At 41.6% G+C, this 22,058-nt stretch overlaps 1 protein-coding gene across 1 annotated transcript; it reads left to right on the forward strand.

Annotated features, from left to right (window-relative positions):
- Nucleotides 1–11,311: 11,311 nt before the first annotated feature.
- Nucleotides 11,312–13,831, forward strand: LOC126621633 (eukaryotic translation initiation factor 4B3-like). Its single transcript, XM_050290173.1, has 2 exons — nucleotides 11,312–12,583; nucleotides 13,484–13,831. The coding sequence occupies exons 1-2, from the start codon at nucleotides 11,418–11,420 to the stop codon at nucleotides 13,575–13,577; spliced, it is 1,260 nt and encodes a 419-aa protein (XP_050146130.1). The 5' UTR covers nucleotides 11,312–11,417; the 3' UTR covers nucleotides 13,578–13,831.
- The last annotated feature ends 8,227 nt before the right edge of the window (nucleotides 13,832–22,058 follow it).

A 22,058-nucleotide genomic window follows, 5' to 3' on the forward strand; every position in this document is an offset into this window, starting at 1 on the left:
TTTTTGAAAGCATAAAGAAGTATTTATCAAGTCCACCTGTCCTGGGGGCACCTGTACCAGGGAAACCACTCATATTGTACATCGCTGCTCAGGAAAGTTCAGTTGGAGCACTCTTGGCACAGGAAAACGAATCCCAGAAAGAAGGAGCGCTCTACTACCTCAGTCGAATGCTCACCGGCGCTGAGTTGAACTACTCCCCAATAGAAAAAATGTGCCTTGCCTTGATGTTTGCCATCCAAAAGCTTAGACATTACATGCATGCTTACACCATCCACTTGGTTGCTAAAGCTGACCCGGTCAAATATGTCATGTCCAAGCCAGTTTTGACAGGACGACTAGCTAAATGGGCATTGCTTCTCAATCAATACGAGATCATCTACGTCCCAGCTAAAGCCATCAAGGGACAAGCGCTAGCAGACTTCCTTGCCAACCATCCAATCCCAGCCGATTGGAAAATCTCAGACGACTTGCCTAACGAAGAGGTGTTCTACATCGACATATTTCCGACATGGACGATGTTCTTCGACGGATCTGCACGAGCAGACGGAGCGGGGGCAGGAGTAGTATTCATGTCGCCACAAAGGCAAATACTACCTTATTCATTCCAACTAAGCGAATTATGCTCCAACAACGTCGCTGAGTACCAAGCACTAATCATCGGGCTCCAAATGGCAATCAACATGGAAATCATAGCCCTTGAGATATATGGCGACTCCAAGCTCATAATCAATCAACTCTTGACTGAATATGAGGTTAGGAAAGATGATCTCGTCCCATACTTCCGGCTGGCAACACAATTGCTACAAAGATTTGAGGCCGTAACACTAGAACACGTGCCAAGAAAAGAGAATCAAATGGCAGACGCTCTCGCCAACCTAGCCTCGAGCATAACGTTAGGAGAAGACGAAGCCACAAACGCCAGTCTGCCAAAGATGGGTAATCCCGCCTGTCACTGAAATGGTACTAAGTGATACAAATGTTATTTCCATACTTCCGGTCAACGTTGAAGAATGGAGACAACCGCTGATCAACTACTTGGAGCATGGAATACTCCCAGATGATCCAAAATACCATTCTGAAGTACGTCGACGAGCGCATCGCTTCCTCTATTACAAATGGACACTCTACCGGCGATCTTTTGAAGGAGTACTTCTGAGATGCTTAGGCGAGGAAGAAGCTAATCAAGCCATGGAAGAAGCACACTCAGGAATATGTGGAGCGCATCAGTCCAGACCGAAGCTTCATTTCCAGCTCAAAAGAATGGGTTATTACTGGCCAAGCATGGTAAAAGACTGCCTAGAACACGCCAAAAGGTGCCAAGCCTGCCAATTTCACGCCAACTTCATACATCAACCGCCTGAACCATTACACCCTACAACTACTTCATGGCCATTCGATGCATGGGGATTAGACGTAGTAGGACTAATTGCGCCAAAGTCATCTGCAGGAGAAGCTTACATCCTGGCTGCAACAGATTACTTCTCCAAGTGGGCTGAAGCCATACCCCTGAAGGAAGTCAAGAAGGAAACTGTCGTCCGTTTCATCAAGGAACATATCATCCACCGATATGGCGTGCCTCGCTACATTGTCACTGACAACGGAAAACAGTTCTCCAACTGACTCGTGGACGAGCTCTGCGAGAAATACAAGTTCAAGCAGCACAAATCCTCCATGTATCATGCTCCGGCCAACGGTCTTGCAGAAGCATTTAACAAGACATTGTGCAACCTCGTGAAGAAGGTAATCGGCAGAACAAAGAAAGACTGGCATGAAAGAATAGGCGAAGCACTTTGGGCATACAGGACGACATATAGAACGCCTACCCAAGCTACACCTTATTCTCTCGTATATGGTGTGGAAGCTGTTCTACCGCTCGAAAGTCAAATCCCCTCGCTAAGGATGGCTCTACAAGAATGCTTGACTGACGAAGAGAATGCAAAGTTGTGCCTTCAAGAGCTGGAAGCCCTGGACGAGAAAAGACTCGAAGCCCAGCAACACTTGAAGTGTTATCAAGCACGACTCTCCAAGGCCTTCAACAAGAAAGTTTTCCCTCGTTCTTTTCAAATGGGAGATCTCGTCCTTTCATTGCGTAGGCCTATCATCACAACTCACAAGACAAAGAGCAAGTTCACGTCAAAATGGGATGGACCATACGTAATACAAGAAGTTTACACCAATGGCGCCTACTTAATCATGGCGGAAGACGGCTTGAAGATCGGCCCTATCAATGGTAGATTCTTGAAGCGCTACTACCCCTGAAATGCGACAACTCATGCTCTTTGTTCGCACGAGCCTAAACTGCATGAACCAAAGCTCCTGGCCCGCAAGAGCATAAATTGTGTACGGCAAAATCATCATCAAAATTACTGTTAAATTCATCACTCATTTGAACTACGTTATGGCTTGATCTCTTATTTGGAAGGGTACGTAGGCGGCTCGAACATTCAATTTCGAGTTCAGTCATATCAAAATAAAAAAATATATATATAAAAGTTTTATTAAAGAAAGTCAATTTTATTACAAAAGAATAAATAAATAAATACATATGTTATTATGTATTTACAAAAAAAAAAAAAAAAAAAAAAAAAACAAATGCATTGAGAGAAATAAAGTCCGTTTTTATTTATTTTTTCTGGAAATTTTACATAAATTTGCATTATACATACTTAAAAAAAAAAATCAAATCAAATTTACAAGAGGGGATCTTCAAGGACGATCAGGTGCCGCTTCACCACTCGGCAGAGCTCCAGAAATGAGAGGCGCCGGAGGTTGACTGTTTGAAGCCACACCACTCGGCGGAACTCCAGGAAGAAGAGGAGCCAAAGGTTGATCATTTGGAGCTTCATTACGCGGTACAGCCCCAGAAAACGAAGGCAAATGCTGCTGGAACAAACCCACAAACCTCTGATGATCAAGTAAAATCTGACCATCAAATTCCTGCATCTGGTTAATCTTCATCTTCATGTTTATCGCATAGCTATGTGCGAGCTTATGCAACTGTTTATTCTCCTGCTTGAGCCCTCTAATCTCCTGTTTGAGACTCATCACTTCAGCCGCCAATGATTCAACTTGACGGGTTCGAGCAAATAAGCGTTGGGCCATATTAGACACAGAACCTGCACACTGCACACTGAGAGCCAGAGAATCCTTAACAGCCAACTCATCAGACCATTTGGAAAATAGTCTGTTATCTCTAGGAGTGACAAGGTTTCGGGCCACCACCGCAGCGGTCATATCATTCTTCACCACCGAATCTCCAACGGTAAGAGGACCAGTAGGGGATATGAAGGATGGGCGCCATATGTTATCTGGAGAAGACGGGACTACCTCTTCACCAAGGTTCAAATCAAAACGACGGTCGGAGGGTCCAGACATTTTCAAAGGTGTTGAAGAAAGAAGAGGTCGGACAAATCAAGATCTTAGAAGTGCAAGAAGGGAGTTTCTACAAGCGAAAATTCAAGTGTGCTTTGAAACGAACTGCGTGCCTCTATAAAGATCAACACTCGACGGGATTTCAAAGATCGAAGAGGCGAGCTCAGAATTCGAAGAGGCCAATTCAAAAATCAAAGAGGCAAGCTCAGAAATCGGAGAAGCATCTTGTTTTTCCAGACGCGTTAGCACCCGTCACGCGCAAACTCAGCTTTGCGGAAATCACGGGCAATTTGTTAAAGCGCCAATCCCAGATATCGAAGAGGCGCCAGTCTTTTTCAGCCTTGTCAGCACCCGTCACGCGCAAACTCAGCTTTGCGGAAATCACGGGCAATTTGTCGAAGCGCCGATCCCAGATATCGAAGAGGCGCCAGTCTTTTTCAGCCTCGTCAACACATGTCACATGCACACTCAGCTTGACGAAAATTACGGACAATTTGTCAAAGATTTCTGATAAAGAAGAAAGCACGTGAAGCCATACTGATCAATCACGCATTGGTTGCCGACACGAGTAAAAGAATAGTACCTCTACAGGTACTAAAGAATTTCCTATAACTGTCCACCTTCACCCTCCATAGCAAGGCAGACATACATAACCTTTCTTCATCTCCGAGAACCTTTCTTCATCTCCGAGAATGCCTTCCCAACGAAGCTTCTCGAGTCACTCAGTGTTTCTTATTCCTTGGGGTACCTCTGCAAACAAATGACACCAAAGCAAAAGTATCTCATATCACCAGGGTAGAAAGCAAGATTATCTCATATCATGCGTTCTCCCTGTCCTTTCCTTTGTCCTTGTTCTTACCTACAAAGACAAGGATAAAGAAAACAATATGCCGGAACCTCCACTCAAACTCGGATGCCACATTTGCCTGCAGAATAGATAAGGCAAGTGAAAATGATACCTTGCAGCATGTGGAGACAACGTGCAGAAGAAACAAGCAGAGAAGAATGCAGTTTTCACAGTCAGCTCAGCAGAAGGAGTCCGAGCTGAGGAACTCAAGAAGCTGCCACATCTGCCTGAAGAAACAAGCAGAGAAGAATGCAGCCTGCACAGTCAGCTCAGCAGAAGGAGTCTGAGCTGAAGAACTCGAGAAGATGCTACATTCTACCAGAAGAATAGATAAGACAAGGGAAAATGATACATTGAAGCATGTGGAGACAAGCACAACAAAGCACGTGTCGATTCATCCGCTACTTCTTCAAAATCAAAAGTATCTCATATCATCAGGTTTGCAATCACTCTGGGTGGAGGACTCGTTTTGACCCTCAAATTCTTGGGTCGACTTGCTAGGCGTTGTGGGTTGCATGTGCCGTTTCACCACCCTTGAATCAAGTCCTTAAAGATCAAGTCACCAACTGGAAGAAGAGCCCATCAATCTTGAAGATCATACCGTTGACCAAACTGCTCAGGTGTGAATTAGAAAGATTGAACAAAGCAACAAGTCGTCACCTTCACCTCGTGCCTACTTGCCATGTGTTCGAGTCAATCTTCAAGAATCAAGCATCAACGGCCCTTGAAGAAGTTTCCGGCCAAATTCAAGATCAAGCCTCGACGGCCCTTGAGGAAATCACAAGTCCGATTCAAGATCAAGCGTCCACCATATTTGAATCAAATCCAGTTCAAGAATAAGCTGTGGAAAATCAACAATTGGAGGAATCCAAAAAATCCTCCAACCCAGTTCAAGATCAAAGCTGTGGAAAGTCAACAAAGCGCAAAAACAAATACGTGCCGATTCATCCACTACCAAAGCCAAAGATCATCTACCACATAAAGCTCATTGTGGTCCAATTTCAACCTTCAAGATCAAGCCTCGACGGCCCTTGAAGAAATTTCAAACAAAGTCCAAGAACAAGCCTCAACGGCCCTTGAAGAAATCTCCAGCCCAATTCAAGATCAAGCCTCGATGGCCCTTGGATTGACAACTACATTAAGGGACTTCAAAACGCATCTCCTACATGTAACAAGCACATGTATACAACGCGCCTTGAAGTGGGGGCATTTGTAGACATTGAAATTTCGGTGGCATAAATGTTAGCCATTGCATTAAGATTACATTTGTAAACATTGAAATTTTGGTGAAATAAATGTTAACCATTGTATTAAAATTACAACCTTCATTCACTTCACCTACATCATACACTAAGTTCACCTACAACATCCACCAAGTTTCACCTACAAACATCCACCAAGTTTCACCTACAACATCCACCAAAATTCACCTACAACATCCACCAAAACAAATGGATGGTGGTGATTCGTTCCCAAAGCCTATAAATAGGCTCCTCCATCAAAGAATCAAGGAACCAATTCACAAATACATTTCTCTACTCCCAAATTAGAAGAGAATCCCCCAAATCTTTGAAGATTTGAAACTCTAAAGCTCTCAAGGTTCCCGAAGAATCAAGAAAGCTCTCTTCGTTCTTCGTTCTTCGTTCTTCGTTCATCGTTCTTCCAAGATCAAGCCCCGACGGCCCTTGGATCAACCTTCCACCAATTCAAGATCAAGCCCCGACGGCCCTTGAAGAAAGCACCATCGTTCATCATCCGTTCATCCTCAAGATCAAGCCCCAACGACTCATTGAAGATCCGCTCAAATCCACCTTCAAAGATCAAGCCCACCTCCCCTTGAAGAAACTTCCAACAGTTCATCCAAGATCAAGCCTCGACGGCCATTGGATCAACGAAACATCCACAAATCAACATTAATTCAAGATCAAGCCCCGACGGCCCTTGAAGAAAGCACCATCGTTCCAACCGTTCATCCAAGATCAAGCCCCGACGGCCATTGGATCAACAACATCAACAAATCCACACATCCAACCGTTCTTCAAGATCAAGCCCAAAAGCCCTTGAAGATCTGTTCATCACCGTTATTCAAGATCAAACCTTAACGGCCCTTGAAGAAACACTCATCCTCAAGATCAAGCCCCAACGGCTCCTTGAAGATCCGCTCAAATCCACCTTCAAAGATCAAGCCAACGGCCCCTTGAAGAAACTTCCAACAGTTCATCCAAGATCAAGCCTCGACGGCCCTTGGATCAACGAAACATCCACAAATCAACACCTTACGAAGATCGAATAAGAGGATCAAGTTGAAAGAGATCGTAACCCAACAAATCATCAAACACAAATATTATTTTATGCACGTTGTTCTTGTCTCTTTCGTTTCAGGAATTTTCCATGTTCACAGTCATAACAAGGTATTTTCTTATCTCAACGCAAGTATGTGATGGATTTGCTAACTAAAATTGGGATATTAGTGTGCAAACTTGTTGACACTCCAATTGAGATGAATCACAAAATGTGTGAGCAAGAAGGTCATACATGAACTAATAAGGAAAAATACTAGTTCCTTGTTGGAAGGTTAATATGATTAGCACACATGAGGCCAAATATTTCATATGTTGTGAGTATTGGTAGTCAGTTTATGCATGCACCTAATATTGACCATAAGAATGTTGTGGATCGTATATTAAGATATTTGAAGTCTGCACTGGGTAAAGGAGCTTATGTTTGCAAAGCATGGACATCTAAACATCCCTAAGTATGCTGATTTAACTGGATCCATCATTGACAAACGCACTACTTTAGGTTATTTCACATTCATTGGGGCAAATTATTACTTGGCGAAGTAGGAAAAAAAATGTTGTTGCAAGATCAAGTGTTGAAGTTGAGTATCGAGGTATATCACATAGAATTTGTGAGTTGTTATGAATTCGTAATATAATGTCTTGTCAAATTTGGGTTTTAGACTTGGAAAAGTTATGGAATTGCTCACAATCTGGTTCAACATGATCAAACTAAACATGTTGAAGTGGATAAACATTTTACCAAATAAAAACTGGAAAAAAAATGATTGATTTGTTTTCCTTTCGTAAAGTATCAATTGGCAGATATTCTCACTAAAGTTGTATCAAAGCAAGTGTTTCATAGCTCACTTGGCAAGTTGAGCATTAGTGACATCTATGTACCAACTTGAGGGGAAATGTTAGAGTGACTAGACCTAGTGTCCTGTTCTCCACACTTTTTATGGTATGTAGACTCAAAGGAAGACTCCTATAGTATAGGGAAGAATCTTCATGTAGTTAATTACTTGACTTATATAGCGCACTGGTATCTTCTTATAATCCTCCTCATGAAGAAAAGAAATGCAATCATAAAATTCTCACATATTCTAACAACTCCTACAATAGTTAAAGCCCTTTTATTTTTCTTAAACTGTGGCACTCTGGTTCAGATATTCCAAGTTGAACCAATTAGTTTTTTGTTTAATGATATTTTTCTTCCCATAGTAAATAAAGGTTTCAAAAGAAATACTTCGAATTCAATATTTCACAATTTGTTTTTAGATGTGATGTATCATGAATCGTTATCCCTTTGCTTTTAATCGTGTCCCTCTTTGTTTCATCTAACATGTGTGTTTTTCATTTTCCAATGGATTTACATCATTCATTAATGGAAAATTTCTGATGTAGTGAGTAATAGCTATGGTTGTTCGTTGTTCAAGAATTCTTATTTAGGTAGTTCATACCATCCGTACATAATGTTTTGATCTAAGATTCAATTCTTCTATGTTTCAGCAGTAGTTAGTATATTGTTCCATGGAGCTAAGGTCTAATGGAAGAAACAAGTGTTTCCATGACTCTACCAGCTGGAATTGAGATCTCATTCAAAGCGTTCAACAATACCATCGCCATCGACTGACTCCAATGATACCATTTCAAGAGAAATATATCAAATATCTGAAGTTTCTTTTTGTGTATTATATGGATGGTTTGATCCGCAAGCACCATGATTGGGAATTGTTTGATCATCTTTCTCCGAGGAAAAGGTGAAACATAATCAACTTAAATTTGAGATAGCTATTCGAAATCTTAGTGACAGACTTGATTTGTTATATCATGTTTGCTTTTTGTGAAAAAATATCAATTGAAGCAGAGGATTTCTTCAAACAACAAGGAGCTGGGTTAGCTATTCAATCAAATGAAATTGAGCATGTTTCCCATCTCTTCTTGAGAAACAAGTGGGCTATGCAAAATTGTGCTCATTTTCAGATGCGGCAATTCCGCCAAGATCTCTTCTTTAGTTGGGGGAAAAATCTACATGAATCAGATTTTTTGAGGAACATATCGTGAGAGAATTGGTTAGACAATGTGTGGTTGTTAAACAAGGATCAGTTTTTCTAGCAAGGTACGAAATGCATTGTCAAATATTCAATATGATTCCACAAGATCTAGTTTCGTTCAAGTAACGGGTTTTAGCCAATTGAAAGGATCCTCTGATCGATCCATAGATCATTTCGATTCCATTAGTAATGAGGATTCAAAATATCACACATTGATCAATCAAATAGAGATTCAACAACAAAAAGAAAGATCGATTCTTTGGGATCCTTCTTTTCTTCAAACGGAAAGAACAGAGATAGAATCAGAACAATTCCCTAAATGTCTTTCTGGATATTCCTCAATGTCCTAGTTATTCATGGAACGTGAGAAGTAGAAGAATAAACACCTGCTTCCAGAAGAAATCGAAAATTTTCTTAGGAATCCTACAAGATCCATTCGTTCTTTTTCTTAGAACTTCATCTGGGTTGAAATCCTACTGAGAGGTCCACTACAGATCAAAAACTGTTGAAGAAAGAAAAATATGTTTCTTTTGTCCCATCCAAGCAATCGAAAAATAAAGAAATAGTTAATATATTCAAGATAGTTACGTATTTACAACATATTGTCTGAATTCATCCTATTTCATCAAATTAGGATGTGATATGGTTCCGAAGAATGAATTGGATGTTGACAATTCCAATAAGATTTCATTCTTGAACAAAAATCCATTTTTTGATTTATTTCATTTATTCCATGACTGGAACAGGGGGTACACATTACACCATGATTTTGAATTAGAAAAGAGATTTCAAAAAGGAATTTTCCTTTTCTATTAGACTGGATAAAAACAAAAAAATTGAATGAGGTATTTAACTCCAAGGATGAATCGAAAAAGAAATCCTTATTGGTTCTACCTCCTATTTTTTATGAAGAGAATGAATCTTTTTATTGAAGGATTAGAAAAAAATGGGTCCGGACCTCTTGCGGGAATGATTTGGAAGATCCAAAATAAAAAATAGTGATATTTACAACAACAACATAATAGAGGCAACCAATCAATATAAATTAATCTGAAATATAATTCAAATCCAATATAGCACCTATGGGTATATAAGAAATGTAATGAATCAATTCTTTTTAGATTCTAATGGAAGTGTGTTACATAATGTGGTAGTTTCATGCACAAGAATTTCGGTTGTACACCATTATGATTATGGCCTCTTGAGCTATTTATTTGGGTAGGTTTTTAAAGTTCGAAAATTTGAAAAAACCAAAGTCAGATTCCTTTCCATGTCAAAAACCAAAAAATAAAAGAATAAATTACATTTTATCACATCAATTTTAAGTCACATAAAAAACTCATACCTCATCTTTTGAACATTGCAACTTCATACATGAACTTACGAATTGGTTGGAGTGTTAGACCTCCATAATCTGAACATTGCAACTTCATACATGAACTTATGAATTGGTTGGAGTGTCAGACCTCCGTCTTTTGGTATATCAATTTATCTGTTAATTGCTGATGTGGTCGGCACGAACCGCTTGTTCACACGATTGGATTTCGAAGTTAATTATAATTTTTTTTTTTTGCAACCTTCCCCATAATCCAGTACTGCAACCCAGTTCACACTCCTATACCTTTGTGTATGGCAGCCTTCGTCCTCTATGCTTTGAAAAAAAATTCTCAAGACACCTATCTCGATGTCTTTCACTAAATTTGATCACCGTCCTCATCAATCCATTGCCTCATTGTTCAAATCCAGTTCTCGATCGTCGACTTCGACTCTAATCGCCGCAATTGGGTGACATTAGCGATGCATCGGTGAGGAGGTGAAATTTCTATGAGGTTGAGCCTTTGAGGTATTTGAGGTTAGAGAGGTTAGGGAGGGTGGCGGGAGGGTGCCAGTGAGGAAGTTCTGGGCGATGTCGAGGTGCTCGAGAATTTGACACGTGAAAAGGGAGGAAGAGAGGATGAAGTTGTTGTGGAGGGAAAGGTGGGTGACGTTTGGGAGGCGGCATAGGAAGGTTAGGAAAAAGCCGGTGAGGTTGTCTTTGGGAGGAAGAGGGAGCGGACGACGAGGGAGGCAAAGCTCGACAATTAGACGAAACTCAGTGTCCTCTGGCTCATCGAGTGCAACTTAGTCGGTGCGATTCCCGGTTTGTTAGGTCGACTCAGAATCCTTAAGGATTGGACCGCTCCATCAACAGCTTAATTAGCCGGATTTCTCCGTGTCATTCCTCAGACTTGGTTTTCTTGGACACGAATCCGGATGGAAGAGCTGTCATGAATTTCAAATAGGAATCATAGACAATATGAATGGTAATAAGAGTTTTTTTTTTCATTAACTATAATTTTGTTAAGACAAAAAAAAAATTCTTAATTAATATTTAGTTAACTTCTCAACTTAGTTGAGCAAGGAAGTGGGTTCCTCGCCTCCCACGGCAACAATTAATAAATTAATTCATAGACAATGAAAATAGTTTGAAAATTTTGAGTTTTAACGATAAAGACAAAATAAAAGGTAAAATGAATAATATCAGGTTTGTTTTTTTAGTATAAAAATGTAATTTTTCGTTAAAATATACAGTATCGTAAGCTTTTCTTTGAAACTCCATTAATATAATATTAAAGTTGATGCGGTAAATGTATAATTTACATAAAATAAAAACAAAACCTCACAGATTCCTTCTCTGATAAGGAAAATCATAAACTCCACCAATCTCAACCGTCGGATTAAATCCTCATCCCTTACCTTACCTTACCCTATACATTCGTAACCCCTTCACTGCATCTCCCCTACGCAACCCCCAAACCCACTTCGCGCAAGAGAAAAAAGAAGCGACCATTTTCAGTTTTCCACAGAGCTACCACCGCAACCATGGCGGCCACCGTGTCTCCGTGGGCCAAACCCGGCGCCTGGGCCCTCGCCGCGGAGGAGCAGGAAGCCGAACTCGAACAGCAAGCCAAAGAGGAACAACAACGCGCCGTTGAGCCGCCCTCCTCTGACTTTCCATCTCTCTCAGTAGCCGCCGCCACCAAGCCCAAGAAGAAGAAACCGACCATCTCCCTCGCCGAGTTCAATACCTTTGGGGCGCCCAAACCCAAGCCTGCGGAGCATCCCGTGGGCCTGACCCACGAGGACCGGATGCTTTTGCCGACCGGTCCGCGCGAGCGAACCGCCGAGGAGCTTGATCGGAATCGGCTTGGCGGCGGGTTCAAGACTTATGGGGGCGATCGGGGAAACAGCAGGTATTCCAACGGTGACGAGTCGTCGGATTCGAAGTGGGGTCAGAGGAAGGAAGGTGGGTTTGGGAAGGAATCGAATCGAGATGAACCTTCGAGGGCGGATGAGGTTGATGATTGGGGCGCCGCGAAGAAATCGATGCCGGGAAATTCCTTTGAGAGGAGGGAGAGAGGAGGAGGAGGTAGTTTTTTGGGTGGGTCACAGTCGAAGGCTGATGAATCCGACAGCTGGGTGTCGAATAAGAGCTCCATGCCGTCGGAGGGACGGAGATTCGGCGGTGGCGGGTTTGATCGGGAGAGGAAAGTAGGGTTCCCGTCTAATGGAGGTGCTGATTCTGATAATTGGGGGAGGAAGAAGGAGGAGACTAATGGTGGGTCTGGATTTGATCGAGAGAGAAAGGTTGGGTACGTGTCCAATGGCGGTGGTGCGGATTCTGATGTGTGGGGGAAGAAGAGGGGGGAGAGTAATGGTGGTCTTAATGAGAGTACTGCGAGGCCGAGGCTCAATTTGCAGCCTAGGACTTTGCCTGTGAGCAACGAGACCTCACCAGGGTCGGCCACTGCACCGAAGCCCAAGGGCTCGAACCCATTTGGTGCAGCAAGGCCGAGGGAGGAGGTGTTGGCGGAGAAAGGGAAGGACTGGAAGGAGATTGATGAGCAGCTTGAGTCTGCTAAGATTAAGGAGGTGGCGGAGATAGCTAACAGCGAGTCGTTAGGGAGGAGGAGTTTTGGGATGGGAAATGGGCGTGCTGGTGATCGAACTGAGAGAGCTTGGAGGAAGCCTGATTCACGCCCCCAGAGGTATGTTGTTTTAGTAATATGATCGATTGGGAACTTCAAATACTCGTAGTTAGGATGCTTAGTTGTAAAGTTGATCCTTTCGGTACTTGCATGTTGATTTTGATTGCATGTTAGCAATGCATTGCTGTTGGAATTTTTTGAATGAGTTTTTGGGAAATGGTGCTTGATGGAACAGTGAATTAGCATATTAGTTGTGTGTTGTGTGTGCTGAGTCTTTCAGTTTTTCTTTGTATATAGGGATTGTTTAGGTTAGCTCTATGAACCTTGTGGGAAGTTGTTGGGCATTGATGCACACATCTATGTTCAAATGAAGCTTTTCGAACTCTGAACGCTGCTTCTGTATTCAAAAGAATTTTACTTGGCTGACCATTGCTCGCTATCTTATTATCTTATTAATTGGTAGAGTTTTACGAACTTGGTGGTTTGCAATCCACTTTGTCATTATCTGTCTCATGTAGAAAAACTTAAAGTAAGGGCACTATTATCTCTTTACTGGTCCCTCCTGTAATGTATTTTTTTAAAGCACCCTTCTTTTTCATTTTTTACCTTATTACATATTTCGAAGGCGATGCAGTGATCCATAGATGTTTATCCTTCTGTTTGAACACACACACTCACACACTTAGCTCCCTATCCCGGCAACTGCACAAAGAAAGAAGGTGTTTTATGCACTACTTGCAGTTGCAAGTATTTGCTAATTTCTGAATATTGGGCTAGAAGGATATAGCTACCTTGAATGGAATCATTTAAAGTTTAAGGCTCATGCAACCATGCATTCCTCCTCCGTTAGTTTCAACTTTGTAACGTGTCACTGTGCAATTGCATGTCCTTCAAACTACGTGTTTGCTATTTTCAGATTTTTATTAAAACTTTGATCCTCATTGTTTCATTTGGGTGCAGTGCTGATAAAAGTGAGACTAAGAGCAACTCTGAGGAACCAGAGGGCCATGTTGAACCAGATAAACCAGAGAATGAGCATGTTGATGAGAATTGAAGAGGAGGTTTTGCAGGTTTGGTGTAAGCCATGGGAAAAGATTTAAGGTTACTTGAGATGTTGGATCCACGACGCTGTTGAATTTTCAGTTTTTATAATTTATGCTCTCGGATGTGACTGTTACACGTTGAACTTGAGACGATTTTTGTAGGCTTTTTTAAACAGTTATACTAGTTTTGCTCATAGGATTTGTTTGTATCTTGTATTTAAGATTGAGAACTACTGTTACTCTAATTATTATTTTTGACCCTGAATTCTTGGTTCCCACATTTGTTGAGCGCTTGTGCGCGGTTGCTGAATTTGGTTTAAATTTGTGATCAAGTAAATCTAGATGTTCATGTGTTGTGCATTTGATGATTCACGATTCTTCGTATGTTATCTGTATAACTTTTTCATTGCTTTTACGCGGATGCAGTATAACTTTGTGCGTTACGGTGTGATCGATATGTTGCTGAATGTGTAGGCTTGGTGTGAGCTGAATAGGTAGACAATACTGGAAGAGGGTGTGTTGATTGTTCGTTTATTTGCAATTTTGAATCCGGAAGGAAGAAGTGGGTGTAGCTTTGAAGAAGATGAAGCATAGAAAAGCAGTAGGCCCAGACGATATACCAATCGAAGTGTGGAAAGTTTTGGGAGAGACAGGTATAACATGGCTCACTGACCTTTTCAATAGGATTTTGAAAACGAAGAAGATGCCGAATGAGTGGCGAATGAGCACTTTGGTGCCTATCTACAAGAATAAGGGCGATGTACAAAATTGCATGAACTATAGGGGAATTAAGCTAATGAGTCATACAATGAAGCTCTGGGAGAGAGTCATTGAGCATAGATTGAGGCAAGAGACACGGGTTTCGGACAACCAATTCGGGTTCATGCCAGGGCGCTCAACCATGGAGGCAATCTATCTCTTACGAAGATTGATGGAAAGATATAGAGATGGGAAAAAGGATTTACACATGGTCTTTATAGATTTGGAAAAAGCGTATGATAGGGTCCCAAGAGACATTCTTTGGAGGATTTTAGAGAAGAAAGGAGTACGAGTAGCATATATCCAAGCTATACAGGATATGTATGAAGGAGCAAAGACTGCTGTAAGAACTCATGAAGGACAAACCGAAAGCTTTCCCATAACTGTAGGATTACATCAAGGCTCATCCTTAAGTCCTTACCTTTTTGCGTTGGTAATGGATGAGTTAACATGACATATTCAAGGTGATATTCCTTGGTGTATGCTTTTCGCAGACGATATAGTGTTGATAGATGAAACTCAGGAAGGGGTAAATGCAAAGCTTAACCTTTGGAGAGAAGTGTTGGAATCTAAAGGTCTTCGCCTAAGCCGATCAAAGACAGAATATATGGAGTGCAAGTTCAGTGCAAATAGAGGCCAAAACGAGTTAGGGGTGAGGATCGGAGATCAAGAAATACCAAAGAGCGACCGTTTTCGTTACCTAGGATCTATCTTGCAAAAGAACGGAGAATTAGATGGAGATCTCAACCATAGAATACAAGCTGGATGGATGAAGTGGAAGAGTGCATCTGGCGTGTTGTGTGACCGCCGTATGCCACTGAAGCTCAAGGGAAAATTTTATAGGACGGCAATAAGGCCGGCGATGCTGTATGGCACAGAATGTTGGGCGGTGAAGCATCAACACGTACACAAAATGGGTGTAGCGGAGATGAGGATGCTTCGTTGGATGTGTGGGCACACGAGAAAGGATAAGATTAGGAATGAGGATATCCGGGGTAAAGTAGGAGTAGCCGAAATTGAAGGAAAGATGAGAGAAAATCGGTTACGGTGGTTTGGACATGTGCAAAGAAGGCCTACTGACGCTCCGATTAGAAGATGCGACTATGGGACAGAGGTTCAGGGCCGAAGGGGCAGAGGAAGACCTAGGAAAACTTTGGAAGAAACCCTAAGAAAAGACTTAGAGTACTTGGATCTAACGGAGGACATGACACAGGACAGAACACAATGGCGTTCTAAGATTCATATAGCCGATCCCACTCAGTGACTTGGATTTTCCAAGTCTCCAACCGAGAAGTTTTCCTCACTCGGGAAATTAAGGGAACACTACCTCAACCTATATGCTCCACTCACAAAGCTTCAACATACAAGCTTCAACAAAAGAAAATTCAAAGAACTTAGCGAAGAAGGCATTTGGTGTATTTAACACAATACGTTGAAATGAAGGAAAGCTTATTTATTGATATCCCTGATAAATTACAAATATGTACATATACTTGAGTCAAAATAAACAAACAAGAGGGAGCCTTCACAAAGGTTGCTTAGGAGAAGTCTCAGCAGTCGGTAGAGCCCCAGAAAGAGAAGGCACCGGAGGGGGATCATTCGGAGCCTCAGTATTGGACAAAACCCTAGAAGGAGGAGGCATCAGAGATTGATCATTTGGAGCTTCATTACGCGGTACAGCCCCAGAAGACGAAGGCAATAAATGTCTTTGGAACAAACCTACAAATTTCTGATGATCAAGTAAAACCTGACCATCAGATTCCTTCATCTGGTCAAGCTTCCTCTTCATGTTTGTAGCATAGTCATGTGCGAGCCGGTGCAACTGTTTATTCTCATGCTTGAGCCCTCTAATCTCCTGTTTGAGACTCATCACTTCAGCCGCCAATGATTCAACTTGGCGGGTTCGAGCAAATAGGCGTTGGGCCATATTAGACACAGAACCTGCACACTGAACACTGAGAGCCAGAGAATCCTTAACAGACAACTCATCAGACCGTTTGGAAAGTAGTCTGTTATCTTTGGGAGTGAGAAGGTTCCTGGCCACTACCGCAGCGGTCATATCATTCTTCATCACGGAATCTCCAACGGTAAGAGGACCAGTAGGGGAGACGAATGATGGGCGCCATATGTTGTCTGGAGAAGGCGGGGCTGCCTCTTCAACAAGGTTCAAGTCAAAACGACGGTCGGAGGGCCCAGACATTTTCAAAGGTGTTGAAGAGAGAAGAGGTCGGACAAATCAAGATCTTAGAAGTGCAAGAATGGAGCTTCTACTGATGGATATTCAAGTGTGCTTTGGAACTTAATGTCAGCCCCTATAAAAATCTGCACTCGACGAAGCTTCAGAAATCGAAGAGGCGCCTGCTCAGAAATCGAAGAGGCGTTTGCTTTCTCAAAAGCTGGGCTGCTCAGAGATTCTCAAAAGCTGGGCTGCTCAAAGACCACAAAGGCCGATCTCAGAAATCGAAGAGGCTTGCTTTCTCAAAAGCTGGGCTGCTCAGAGACCACGAGGGCCGATTTCAGAAATCGAAGAGGCACCTACTTTTCCAGCCTTGTCAGCACCTGTCACACGCACACTCAGCTTTGCGGAAATTATGGGCATTCTGTCGAAGATTTCTGGCGAAGTAGAAAGCACATGAATCGTACTGTTCAATCACCCACTTCCCACACGCAACAGTAGCTCATGGGTACCACAGATAACTTTGCCAAAGTTCTCTGACAAAGTTGAGACACGTGAAGCTTGCAGCTCCCACTACATCGCTCTGACCAAGAAGGGTAAAAGAATTGCAAAGAAACAACACTAACAAAGTTTAGACACATAAATTTTGAAGGTCGAGCTACCATATTATTACCCACAAGGGTAAAGGAACAGTACCACTGCTGGATAATTGGAAAGTCCCGGTGTGTCAACCTCTGTGCTTCGTGGCAAGGTAGACTAGCAAACATGCCCAACCTTTACTCACATTCGAGAAAACACTCCTAACAAGATTGCTTGCTCCAAAATCGAAGAGGCACCGCCCTCCGAATCTCGAGAGCCAGACTCCCAACATGATTACTTTCTCAAAAATCGAAGAGAGGGTAAAGGAACAGTACCACTGCTGGATAATTGGAAAGTCCCTGTGTGTCAACCTCTGTGCTTCGTGGCAAGGTAGACTAGCAAACATGCACAACCTTTACTCTCATTCGAGAAAACACTCCCAACAAGATTGCTTGCTCCAAAATCGAAGAGGCACCGCCCTCCGAATCTCGAGAGCCAGACTCCCAACATGATTACTTTCTCAAAAATCGAAGAGACACCGCTCTCCGAATCTCGAGAGCCAGACCCCCAGCAGGATTGCTTTCTCAAAAATCGAAGAGGCATCGTTCTCCGAATCTCGAGAGCCAGACCCCCGACAGGTCTGTAATCTTCACACGCAACATCAGCTTTCCAGATACCACAAACCACTTTTTCAAAGTGCTCTGACAGAGTTAAAACATGTGAAGCTGGCAGCTCCCACTACCGTGCTATAACCAAGCAGGGTAAAGGAATAGCATTATTACTTGATGTTAGGGAGACTCCTATATATGTCGACTTCCATCCCTAACGGACAGGCAGACCTGCAAAAATGCTCAACCCTTTCTCTTATCTGAGAGGGCACTCCCAACAAAGCCTTTCAAAATATTCAGCTTTTTTTCCCCCCGATAATACTTCTGTAAACAAGCTATACTAGAGCAAGAATATCTCATATCATCAGGGTTAAAAGCAAGAGTATCCCATATCATGCTTTTTCCTTGTCTTTTCCTTTGGCCTTGTTCTTACCTGCAAGACAAGGAGAAAGAGAGCAATCAGTCAGCACTTGGAATCAAGCTTCCAGCCAGGAACTGACTGCCTGGAACCCCTTACCTGATTACTTACCTGGCATTGCTCTCGAGTACTCATCTTCAACATCTTATGCTTCCAGGGAAGATACCGCATCTGCCTGAGGAACAGATAGGGCAAGTGAGAAGGATACAAGGAAGCATGTGGAGACAAGCGTAACAGCACACGTGCCGATACATTCACTACTCTATCAAAAGCAAAAGTATCCCATATCAGCAGGGTCGAACGTACTCTAGATTTGATGGACTTGTTTTGACCCTCAAATTCTTCAGTCGGCCTTGTACTCTGGAGGAAACCAGAAAACCCTCCAGCCCAGTTCAAGAATAAGCCTGTGGAAAGTTACTTCTTCAAAAGCAAAAGTATCCCATATCATCTCTCCTCATTTTTCTTCTCTTTATCCTTCATGCTGCCTGCAAGATAGGGAGAATGTGAACAATCAGCCGGAGCTCTGATTGCTTACCTTGTCTGTCACCTCTTTCAGCAGATCCCCCAGCTCGGCGACTTGGGGGACTCCTACTACATGGTTTGTATCTCGCTTGACCAAGCATGAAACTACAAGTAAGCTTCAAGTGAAATTGATACATTACCTTGTGCATCTCCACCAGTTACAGATACCACCCCTGGATGGAGGAAGAGTACTTCCAGAGAAGATGCCACATCTACCTATGAGACAGATAAGGCAAGTCAAGTCGATACCACACTCCGGTACTTAGAAGTTTCGTGGCTACGAGATCATTCTCCCACAATTTTTCCTAATGTCATTTGTACTAAATCATTCACTTGTACTCACTAAAGGAGAGCTTGAACCTATGTACTTGTGTAAACCCTTCACAATTAATGAGAACTCCTCTATTCCGTGGACGTAGCCAATCTGGGTGAACCACGTACATCTTGTGTTTGCTTTCCTATCTCTATCCATTTATATACTTATCCACACTAATGACCGGAGCAATCTAGCGAAGATCACAAAAAGTGACCGTTTTCGCTACCTAGGATCTATCTTGCAAGAGAACGGAGAATTAGATGGAGATCTCAACCATAGAATACAAGCTGGATGGATGAAGTGTAAGAGTGCATCCGGCGTGTTGTGTGACCGTCGTAGGCCACTGAAGCTCAAGGGAAAATTTTATAGGACGGCAATAAGGCCAGCGATGTTGTATGGCACAGAATGTTGGGCGGTGAAGCATCAACGTACACAAAATGGGTGTAGCGGAGATGAGGATGCTTCGTGGGATGTATGGGCACACGAGAAAGGATAAGATTGGGAATTAGGATATCCGAGGTAAAGTAGGAGTAGCCAAAATTGAAGGAAAGATGAGAGAAAATCGGTCCCGGTGGTTTGGACATGTGCAAAGAAGGCCTACTGACGCTCCGGTTCGAAAATGTGACTACGGGACAGAGGTTCGGGGCCGAAGGAGTAGAGGAAGACCTAGGAAAACTTTGGAAGAGACCCTAAGAAAAGACTTGAGTACTTGGATCTAACGGAGGACATGATACAAATGAGCGCAATGGCGTTCTAGGATTCATATAGCCGACCCCACTTAGTGGGAAAAGGCTTTGTTGTTGTTGTTGTTTGTTGTAGTGTTTTGTGAAGTTTAATGCCTTGTGAATCACCCGATTTTTTACCTCCATGGAATGCATGGTAGTTTCGAGTAAAGTATAGCAAGTTGACATTCTGATTGAATGAAATGTAATGTATTGGCAGGGGTGGAGTCATACACTAGGGGCCAGGGCAAGTATTGTATGCTTTATTCTGAGAAAGATGTTTGAAATCATTTTCTTATTTGGCCAGACTCGGTCTTTCTCTTTACTTGGAAATAAGATGTCTTAAGTTTGAATTTCGTGGATGGCGAATTCGATACCAAATTTGGCTGCCCATTGTTTGGCCTAAACGAACTCCCTCTTCCCTTAGTATAAAAATATCTATGTACTAAAAAAAATAAAACATTGTTCATGCATTTGTTCTGCTGCTATAACGAAAACTTTTGGTTCACGTAATTGATATCTAAACCTAAACGGAGCGAATTTGAAGAGTAGAGATTTTCTATGCATGACGTCTATTTTTTCTTAAAAGGCAGACACATCTAGAAAATTTTATTAACTCCAGCTTTTCCGACACAAGAACGACGTCCTGTCTAGAAAAGAACTGAGACATGGACATCAAATGAAAAGTTCACCTTCTCCATGTGCCCTAGCTATCAAATAGACATACCGAAGAGAAAGCCCATATCTTTTGCAGACGTATGAGGAGGTGCAGTTGAAAGACATTAAAGAAGAAATCCCATTCTCTGTAGTTGCTGGCCTTGCAATTCACCACACCCTCTCTCTCTCCCTCTCTCTCTCTCTCTCTCTCTCTCTCATGAATGTGTGTTGCTACTTTGACGGCCAACTAATACCCTCCTCCATCCAACGACCAGCAGGGGCTTGAAATTCATGTCTATATCTGGCAGCAAACCGACCCACGTCTCTTAATACTTCCAACATACGGACCTTTTTTTTGGTCTCTCTCAATGTGAATTCAATGTCCATGTATTGAGTGACTCTTAAACTAAAATGTCAGCCCACCGGCTAGTGTAATTTTTTAGGAAAATTAACGAAAAGTTCAAAAAAACTTATCTTTTAACAAAGTTATTTTTAAAGGTATAGTGAATAGTGCCAGTAAAACGTAAAAATGTAGTTTTTCGTTAAAAGTGAACAGCACCAAAAGTGTTAAAACTCCCTTTTTTTTTTTTTTTTTTTTTGCCAATTATCAAAATTAACAACGTTTACTCATACATAATGTACTTCTACCATCAACTTTAGTTGAACTCCAGATTAAGAATGCAGCGGGTTCCATTGTTGACTTGCGTAACTGGAAGTAACCAGTTAAGTTTACGACGGGTCTTAGATTTCATTAGTACATTAATTTGGAAGTCATGCGCATGGATTTGATACATGTGGATGTGAAGTTATACAAATCATCGACAATAAACATTTAAATCAAAACTAGCATCAGAAGTATACTGTAAGCATAAAATTGATAAAATTACAATCAACACTCAAATTTACTAATTACCATAAACCGTAAGTACCACTTGTGATTTTCAATCAAAGTTTAGAGAAGTCTCAACTTCTTAATTTGTAGATCTAGATGATTTAGGCCATCAATTGTCGGTGTCACACTCGTGATTCCAACAGTAGTTGTAATGAAACCAAGGATATTGGGCAATTACTACCAAGCCTTAAATGTAGCTCTGCAATCTGTACTATGTCCCTCCTAGTTTGAAAATAGTTTTCCCTTTCCACACACCATAAATACAAGGGACGTTGGGGGTGTGTAAAAAGTGCAGTGATAGAGGGTCCCAAAATTTTGACCCTCCTATATTTCACAAATGTATAAATTTTACAATGAAATTTTTTTTTTATTAAAAAGAAAAATCATCATCATATGATATTATCAAGGAAGTTTTAACGAAACACTTCCGACATTGTTCATTTTTAACGAAAAATCATAATTTTACCTTTCTTTGATACTATTCACTACACATTTATTTGTCATTTTTCATTAAAACTAATTTTTTTTTGGAGTTTTCGTTAGTTTTATTTATTATCAATTGATTAAGTGGAGCTTATACTTAAACATTTCTCTAGCAATAGAAAAACTAGTGTATTATTTTCTTTCACTTTTCTTTAGTAATAAAAAAACTAACTTGTGTAATACTTTTTTCTACAATTACAAGCGTATTTCTGTATCAATCTTTCATTCGTGCTCCATTTTTTTTCATAGATGAACCATAAATCATAATGTCATGACAATTGGAGATTATTCAATTAATAAGAATGAGATGTTGATTTCAATTAAATTTGAATATTTATTGTTCAACTCTGTACGAATATA

Source organism: Malus sylvestris, chromosome 5 (assembly GCF_916048215.2).
Source record: "Malus sylvestris chromosome 5, drMalSylv7.2, whole genome shotgun sequence".
NCBI classification, from domain to species: Eukaryota; Viridiplantae; Streptophyta; class Magnoliopsida; order Rosales; family Rosaceae; genus Malus; species Malus sylvestris.